The 9,871-nt window shown below is 34.5% G+C and overlaps 1 protein-coding gene across 2 annotated transcripts in view; it reads right to left on the minus strand.

Moving 5' to 3' along the window:
* Positions 1–3,034: 3,034 nt before the first annotated feature.
* Positions 3,035–9,871, minus strand: part of LOC106463260 (nucleolar protein 12-like) — a 37,515-nt gene continuing 30,678 nt past the window's right edge. Inside the window, exons 1-4 of one of the 2 annotated variants that reach the window (XM_022390695.1) lie at positions 5,388–5,416; positions 4,825–4,885; positions 4,253–4,397; positions 3,035–4,059 (exon numbers count right to left, since the gene is read on the minus strand). In XM_022390695.1, coding sequence (XP_022246403.1) covers positions 3,878–4,059; positions 4,253–4,397; positions 4,825–4,885; positions 5,388–5,401 — 402 coding nt within the window. In that variant the 5' untranslated portion in view covers positions 5,402–5,416 and the 3' untranslated portion in view covers positions 3,035–3,877. Of the gene's footprint in view, positions 4,060–4,252; positions 4,398–4,824; positions 4,886–5,387; positions 5,417–9,871 lie in introns of those variants that run through there. The other variant, XM_022390696.1, reaches the window with a different exon arrangement.

Genomic DNA, 9,871 nt, shown 5'->3' on the forward strand with positions numbered 1-9,871 from the left:
TTAGGCACCAGCTAGTGAAAGTAGATTTTCTCGGGGATGCCCCGCCGCCCTGAAGAACCATAAGTCCTACATCGGCCATTGGTTTTGTGTTGACCATTCCTGGTTCCCTCTCTACTTCTTGATTGCCACTGATCCATCAGCTATCCTTTTCTTTTCACGCAGCCAATCTAATTCTATATATCACAAATGGGGGGCGAAGAGAAAACGTTTTTCTTAACACCCCCAGTGGCGTTTAACCTTAAACTTTCAGTTTAGGAATATATGTTTTAAACCAAGTTTACTATAATCGTTTTTCGAGGTTTTACCTCTCGACTTTTCCCTGCGCCTTCATCAACCAGTTTCAGCCTAGAGTATCAGTTGATCCCACGAAGACGATGGTCACACACGCCTATACTCTACACTACCAGAATACTTCTACTGATTTGACTCAACCTACCATGATGACAAATACAATCGTTCTTTTTCAAGACTGTAAGGTCTTGATCGTAACTGTCTCCTGAGAAACTAATCTACTGCTTCTCACTCACTGACTTTCTTTCCCGTTCCGGACTTTTCTTCTGGCACGGCCCTGGCAGACATCTTGTCCGTGAAAGTAGGTTCCAGCAGGAACTAGATTCTGAAGAAGGTACATGCAATTGTCACTGTTAACAATAGAAGTATCTTAGGGAGCCATAAAATGGGATGATTAGAGTCAAAACCTACTTCATCTAACTATATTTTAATATCAAATGAACTATTGGCTGGATTAACAAAATGTTTTCATGACATTAATTTTAGTGCCAAAGCTTCCAGTGAAACACGACATTACTTTCATAGATGATACAGTTTGCTTTTGTCACATCTGATATCTGTATTATAAGCTTACACCTGTTTAATCTTTTTCAAAACATTTGACGTCTGGTAGTTGTTTTCTGTTCATTATGGTTAAATGTGTAAAAGAAGGTATACTAATCTCTAAATTTTTTGTGGCTTTTTAAATGCATTTTGGTTGTTCCTATATACCTAAATGTTGTAGAAAAAGGGAATACAGATAATTCTTCAAGCTTATGCTTAATCACTTCACTACAAATGACCATATAATGTTCCTATGAGATCAAGTTAGGCTACACCATTGAGCTACCAGTGGACCACCTACTTATTAAATTTGTTTGTATTTAAGCCATGGACACGTAGCCACTTGAAAAAAAATCTGATCCTAATCGCCCAATTTTATGGCACGTTCTTTATATGATAGTCGAATAAAGATCCAACGACTTTACTATAAATACAAGTGAATATAAACTTGAGAAAAGTAAGACACACATTAGCATGAAGTAGGCTCAATGGATGTGTGGCTGTTTAAACACCATTGCCATGGAGCGGCAACCCATCCAAAAGGTAGAAACTGTGGAATGGGCAAAGCTGGAAATTTATGCTCTTTACAAATGAATCTAAGTTTGAATTGTTCAGAAATGATCAATGACAGTGTATTCTGTGGAATAGAGGATAACAGCATTATAATCAAGGTACAACATCTACAGTGATGTGGGGATAAATACAAGTTTGAGGCTGCATTTCAGTCAACGGTGTTGATTATCTACACAAAATTGATGGCATCCTGACAAATTCTTAACCACTATGCAATCATTTTGTCAGGAACACGACTTATCATCTGGGAATTAAATTTGCAGATGTGATGAAATGATATCTTTTTTTGTAAAAATGCTGATGGAATACTCACAACCATGTGTGGGCTTCAGAAAGTCCCAATATGAACAACTTATATGAAATGGTCAAAAAGCAACCAAACAGCTTTGTTTAACTGTAGGAACTGATACAGACACCTGGAATAATATTCGGCAATCATAAAGGAATAAACTGTATGGCAGCATAAAAACACTGAAATGCTTCATTTACAAAATAGTAGGACATTGTACACCTTATTCACTTTTTTATTTTCTGTGGTAATATATTGTACCATTAATAATTCACTGTCAATAGCCCTTACTATTTGTTTGTGACTTCTGTATGTGTGTCTATCAATTTTTGTTTTTTGTAATTATTTCCATTGCTGTTCGTTCAAATTACGAGAATTTTATCTTTCATTTTGGTGACACTTGGTCATAATTTTCAGTTTGGCTTTATTGTATGTTGCATTTTAGGGACATTTCTGAAATTATCACAAGAGAAATATTTCAGTAGGATACTACGTGTTTTCTAGTGTGATCAATCATGTACAATTTTAGAAATAACTGGAGGATATGTACTCCCTATCTTTGCTTCTACTTTAACCAAATGACATTGGTAATGCATGCAATCTGGGAAAGATGATCCAATTTGTGGTTTTCTCTTGGCATTAATATTAAGAACTCTCGACAGTTATAATGGTGACATAAATGTCTTGTGTATTAAGTTGCAATTAGTCTCGACTTGTGTCTTGTTTCTGTAATTGGTTGAAGAGGTGAGCACACATCTTTGCTGATATTCAATAGAACAGCTGAGGTCCTGGACCATTTCTTCAACCCTTTCCAGTCCAAAAATACCACATTTATTTCTCTCTCTAGCTTAGAAAGATTGAGTTTTAGTCCATATTAAATTTATATTTTCATATATATATATACATGGATTAAGTCACATATAAATTTTTCATACAGAAAACTGATCATAGTCTATATCAGCCTTATTGTTTGTACTAGGTACATATTTTCAGGATATTTCTAAGCACTCTTAAGGCAGGCGTCACTAAAGAACTATTCTGGTCTGTTACTGTGTCTTTAGTAACATGTTTGTGTATAGGTTTAAAAATACCTAGAGGTAATGCCCTCCCTATATCTATTTATGGAATGACTAAGTGATGTAGGCAACATTGCAGGAATTGATCCTGTTAGTATAAATATATAGTAGTTTGTTCTCTCATTCTTCTCCAAAATTTGCTAGATCTTCTTCAGAGAGAGTTGTGTACAATTAGAGTAAGGCCATTTATTGTATTGTACATTTCTCTTGCCTCCATTCAGTTGACCATATCTTGTTTTTGTAGATAAAGCTTTATTTTCCACATTGTGTTCAGTCTTTATTCCTGAACTCAGTCACATCAAAGATTCATTTTAGTCTGATACATTTTTGCCATTTCTCTTTTAGTATCCTTATCCAAAGGTTATCAATGTATTCAAGAAGAATACCACAGAAATATGAAAGGCTATATTTGGTGGTGGTGTTTTGGTTGGTCTATTCTCTTATAATTTATACATTACTTTTATGTTCAAGTCACCTTTATTAAATTGAGACATAATAAATTCATGTCTGCTAAAAGTTACAAACAAGACTCTCATACACACTACAGTAAACCAATAGAACTAATTCATCAAAAACTAAATGACTCAAATGTTTCTCAGTTTAACCAAACAAAAGTATTTCAAAAAACTGGTAAAGAAGTCTTGCACTTCATAGAAATCAATGTTTTGTTTAAATACAAATGAAAAAAAAAATGAGCAGCCCTAGAAATATGAATGTTTCAAAAATTGGCCAGCTAGAACACAGATATATTATCATGTCCTAAGGAATTCTAAGGAAAAGTTACTTTATATATATATCCTGTCATTTTGTTAGAGTACAACTGAAAAATACATTTTTGTAGAAGAACATTTTATTCTTTTCACATACCCACATCAGTTCATCTCAAACTTCAAAAAGGATAGTTAGATGGCTGTCTTTGGACAATGTCTGTGAGTTTAAATATTATCGTTTTTTGCTGTTGCCTCAGTTATAAGGTATAATGATATTTTGTGCAAATAAATTATTTGTAACCCACCTTAAAAGAAAACAGTATGGAACACAAAGAAAAATTCTAAGATATAGAGTAAGAATACATACTTAAACGAGGTTGAAAACTATAACACATCTATACATTAGTTTCAACTGCTGGAGTTTCTGATAACTCGGACTCTTCTTTTGCTTCCGATTCATTAAGCTTTGCTTTCTTTTCAGGGCTACATTTTTCTTCTACTGTATCTCCTGCTCCATCTTCTGATTTTCTCTTTGAGGAACCCTTATCTGGTTTTTCAGATGATTCTGACTCTGCATCTTTACATAATAGATAAAGGAACATTTTTTAAACATCAGTACAACAGTAAAAACTTATGAAACTTCCATACACTGATGTTTGCACCTAACTGTCATTTTTGACAGGAATTTGAGAACAATATACTTGTTTCCTTGCAGCTGTAATAATGAAATATTAAAAATTCATATTAATATACCAGTTTCTCGCACTTACCATCATCATCATCTTTAACAGGTTCCTCATTTACAACTTTTGTTGACTCTTCTAATTCTTTCTCATCTTTTTCCTCTGTTAGTTGTTTATCACTTTCCTCAATTTTTCCTTCATCTTCTTTTACAATTTCAGTCTTTTCTGTTGTCTGTAGTAAAACACATGTATTGCTAAAATTTCAAATTGTTTTGAAAACAACACATAAGAAAAAAAAACAATAAAAATGTTACACAGTTTTTAGGAAAATCAGTGTCAACACACAAGCTCTCCAATTTGAAAATAGTATTGAAATCCAAATTTCTTCGTTAAACTAATTTTTATGTTTAATTGCTTCAAGACAAAATTGATTCATACAAATAGCCAATGTTATACACAACAATTCTGTGTATGGTCTACATTTCAAGTTATATTTTATGTAGAGCTTACTTTACATAGCCTCTTGTAATTCTTAAGTAAGGAATTATGTTACAAGTTTTTAAAAACATCTAGGTATGACAACAAACTCTTGCCCTCTTTCCATACGAACAAGACTGCAACATCTAATACCAGAGAATGTGCTATTTTATTGGAATTACCTCATTTTTCTTGGGTGTTTGACCTTTCAGATCCTCCATAACAACTTCAGCTTGTTCCGAACTGTAAAATATATTTTAATTTTGATATACATACTTCCTTCAAATGCACAAAAATATGTTTGTCTGAAGGTTTAACGTAACAACTTTCTGTTTACAATATCACTATTCAATTTTCCGTCAATGGCCAATAGAATATTTAAATTTGCTGATAACATTAAAGTTTTGGTTGTTGCTGACTGTGAGGAGGATTTAGATTATTTGGTGAGTTGGGCAAATATATGGCAGAACACTTTTAATTATAATAAATGCATGTGGGATATCATAGTTTGAATTATAAGCATAATTATGATCGGAGTAACCTCAATATAATTATGGAAGAAAAAGATCTTGGTGTTTTAGTTGATCAGTCTCTTAAGCCATCTAACCAACGTGTTGTTGTTAGTGGCTAGGCAAATAGAAGTTTAGTTTGTATGTACAGAAATAATGAATACAAGTCTAAAGAGGACATAATGTCATTGTATAGATCACATTTGAAGTATTGTGTTCAGTCTTGGGTTCCTTACCTCAAAAAGGACATTGAACTGTTGGAAAGGGTTCAGAGGGCTACTAAGATAATACCTCTCTAAACTTATTTTTTCTTCACTAAAGAAGAGTTAGTGGGGAATACATTGAGGTGCTTAAGATAGCGTCGATGGGTCATTTTTCTTTACGTATTTAATGGTGAAAATGGTAAGGCTAGGAAACACAAATATAAATTTTGGTAGCGAATAAGTCAAGTTCAGCTAAAAGAGCTTTATTTTTCTAACAGGGTGGTTGGTCTCTGAAATGGGTTGCCTTCAGATGTGGTGGATGCTGTCAATTTAAACGAGTTTAAGGGAAAGCTTGACAAACATGTAAATAAGGGCTATCAAATTTTGTTTTTTTAAAGGGTTTGTTTAATTTAGTGAATAGGACAGCCTACACTTACCAAAAGGTCCCTCGCTGTTCTTTAATGTTGTGTTATACAGTTAAAAATCAGTCCAGAAAGCTATAATATTAAATATAGAATATCTGAAGACCCCATCAAACTGATAAATACTAAAGAACCTGGTACTACGAACCACGCAGTCCATTGTATCCCATCAAAGAAAACAGTTACACCCACCACGTTCATGAACGTTGTCACAACTTCCAAAACAACAGCAGATTCCATCCTCACCCATGGCTGCTACCTTGATTATCATCACTTTAAGGTAGAAAAACCTTACCTAAGCCTCACCCACCCCATACCTTCCCTACCCCCCAAGCCCACGTTTCTCAACACCCAAAAGAAAACCTCTGCCAACCAGTACTCTACCACCCATCCTATTACAATAGACCAAGCTACTCAAACTTCACCTACTCCTGAATCACAAGACATGTCAACCCAAACCACCATTACCCAGACCCAGCCGCAAGTCTTCACAGTTACCAACGGCGCCCATCAAAAAACCAACAACCCGCTTCTCAGCCCCAATTCACTTTTTACATCATCGTCGTCAATCTCACCGAACGCCTTAGTAACTGACACCTCCCCCTATCTCTCCCTACCCGACGAACCTTTCTGTGCCTTCCGCCCACTCACCGAGGACCCTACGCCTTTATCACCTGCCTGGAACCGGAACCTGTTCCACAATAAAACCATGGAGAACATCGGGCGACTCCACAACTCATTCAAAAGCTAATCAACCCCCAGCACCGGACTTCACTTTTACTTCCCTTCTTACTTCACGCTAACCAGGCACTGGTAACGGATTGGTCGTTACCAGTGAAAGTGGGTTTTCTCGAGGTACTCCCGTTTCCCCCCACATTAAATTCTTGGCATAGGATTTTTAGATCCCCGCCGCCCTGATGGACCATCAGTCCGATATAGGCCGTTTAGTTTATCTTTCTCTTCACTTTTTATTGTTTACCGTTACTCTCACGTTTGCCTTTTTAAATTTACATACCTTGTCTGCATTAATTTCCTGTTTTCTCAAGTTAAGCCCATATTCCTAGGCCACGCGCGGGGTGAAGGAGGATTGTTTAATCTTCGAGCACCCTAGGGTAGTAATTATTTCTTCGGAAATAATTACTTTTAAATCTAAATAACTGCCAGAAACGAACGAAAAGCTCTGGCACAAGGATTACCTGAAATTAAAGTTGGCCGCCAAGCTATTTAGACTTTCTTTTAGTTTTACAAGTTCGTGTCTCTGTTCTTAGATTAGGGCACTAACTAATCATTCAAGAAAAATTGTTGGAGACATTGTAACTGTAAACCTTTACTCCATGTGAAAAACAAGGATTCTCATCTTAAAATTACATGGCCAACTGCCATTCAAAATGAAAATGAAAAAAATGGTAATTAATAACCATACTTAGAAACTTAATCGAAGTTACTTCCGTAAAAATCATACCCACTGGACTCAGCGTCTCTAGCATGTCAAACCGCAAAAAACTAGTTGTGATTGTAAACGAGGATTTTATATTTGTTTTAGTAGGTGGTTTGTTTGTTTGAAGTTAAGCACAAAGCTACACAATGGGCTATCAGTGCTCTGCCCACCACGTGTACCGAAACCCGGTTTCTACCGTTGTAAATCCGCACATACCGCTGTACCACTGGGTGCTAAGTAGGAGGAAAAAATCTATCATTCTTTCCTCCCACTAGAATTTCAGTTAGCGTCACGTGGTTAAAAATGAATATAAACTTTGTATTGGCGCTTCTTTTATAACTAGTTTCGTTGTGTCACTGTTTGGAAGACTACTTTGTTTGAAAGATTTCTTGCCGTTGTTCTGTATAAGTATAACATTAATAATGCCAGCAATACAGGAGAAACAAAGGTATTTTTAAGTAAACCTAATAACTTTTTTTAAGATATCAATTATAATATCATTTGTACAGGTATTAAAGTTTAATATTAACTTCTTTTCTTACCACTCAGACCAAGCTGCCTCAGGGCCTATTCAGAATAGAATTATAATTTATTTAGACTATAGAGTGTAGTGTAAATTAGACTTAGATGTTAGAGTGCAGTAAATATTTAACTAAAAACGTAATGATGAAGCTAAATTAGCCTCTGAGTGTCAGGACTAATTGGTTATTTAGTTAGTTAAAACTACAAAAAACTATAATTAAAATTTACGGTTGTGTAAGTTGTACTGAAAATGATACTAAAATGATTTTAATATCTCTCTGTCCTCTTTTTCGCCAGACCAAGCTACTTAGCTACATATGCTACTTGTGAGCATGCAATAGAATACGAAGCAACCTGTGTATATATTTGAAATACAATCAATGTTATAACTTTACTGAAAAACTGTGTATGTAACATTTTAAGTATAATTGTAATTGTATATGTTCTTATATTTATTTATGTTGGTTATAACTACATGTTTTTAAATCAATTAATATTTTTTACGATATTATGAAATATATGATTTCAATTTTCGCTGCAACTTATATATATCTTGTCCACTTCGATCGTCAATAGCATTTTCGCGCCATAGAAACGCAACTTCTTTCCTCGATCGTTTGAACTGTGTTCATTGGATTGGATGAAGTTGCCTCACGATGATCTGGATAAAAAACCACAGGGGTAAGTGCAGAAAAACAATTTCAAATGCTTTGCAAGAGATGACAACAGTCCAAGATTATTTTTCATCTTCGTTTATCATTAAAATATTGAAAGGGTCCTGTATTAACTCATATATTAAATCATTATGGTAAATAAGAATCATTTAAAGTATTTACAATAATTACTCGTATTTCATGAAAATTGATCTACCATGATATTAATCTGAGTATCAAAATAAAGGTCAAAGGGCAAGCAAGTGCAAACTCAGTAGTTTTTAATTTTATTCAAACAACTCGTATTTGAATATCCAATTTGTTACTTGCTAGCAAAAATAACAAAATATCAATGAATTTTTTAATAGTTTATTTCATAACATGAGGTCAGATAGTACACATTTCTGAATATTTTGCATGTAACTTAATGTTAACACAATAATGTACAGCAATAATTAACAGTATGTTCAAAACGTTTCCTTAGTATATCTTACTGAAAGTAAATTTGCTGATATATCTGACTTCATGAAAACTCAAAGTCTTAGTCATATTACCCTGTTATAAAAGGAATGATATTATCAACAAAACAAAAGCATAACCTTATTCATTCATATCACTGCTATTGTGTGAAACAAGTCTTACTCTCCCACACGTTTCAGTGGAAACTAAACATGAACAACCAATGAAGCATTCTATTTTTATCTTTATTAAAATAAAGTTATTTTAACATTCGATGGTTTCATATTTGAATGAGGCAAATTCAATAATAATTTTTTTATGGTTTTACACACATAACTGGAACAAGTCTGTCATCAACAAGGTGTGTGCCAAAGTCTGTTGGCATTGCTAGTTGTGGATCTTTACGATTTACACGATGGTACAACAGCAGTTGGTAAAGACAGCTCAGGAAATGATACCGAAACGCGTCCTCAGTAGATGGAAGAACTCTAAGATCAGAGTTGCTTGAAGCAAATAAATGTTGGCGCAATATATCAAGGCTGTTAAAGTCCCCTTTACTGTACAATATAACGAAAAACAACGTTGATTCTGATATGAGTTTGTCAAAAACATGAAAGTCACCTGTCCTTTCAAACTGTGAAAGATGACGAATAGATTTAACAAGACGCAAAATAATTGGTGTAGCTAATCGCTTTTTCTTCTGTAGGGATAAGTTGTGGTGCTACATCCACTTAGAACGTAAGCATATAACAGTGTCCCAACAAGTTCGTTTGGGTTTGCTTCATAATGTGTCGATAAACCACGTACAATCTCGCGGATTGCTAGTAATGAGTCGTTCTTCTAAATCCATATCTCGTTTAGTGGTATAAAACCAAATGATACATGCAAAGCGTTATTATATCAGTGTCAGTGCAAGAAATTACTACTTCTTTAAATCATAGACCAGTGATTCTCACCCAGGGGGAAATAATTTCATTTTGTAAAATGTGTGTGTGAGAGAGAGAGAGAAAGAGAGAGAGAATG

Source organism: Limulus polyphemus, unplaced genomic scaffold, assembly GCF_000517525.1.
Source record: "Limulus polyphemus unplaced genomic scaffold, Limulus_polyphemus-2.1.2 Scaffold1362, whole genome shotgun sequence".
NCBI classification, from domain to species: domain Eukaryota; kingdom Metazoa; phylum Arthropoda; class Merostomata; order Xiphosura; family Limulidae; genus Limulus; species Limulus polyphemus.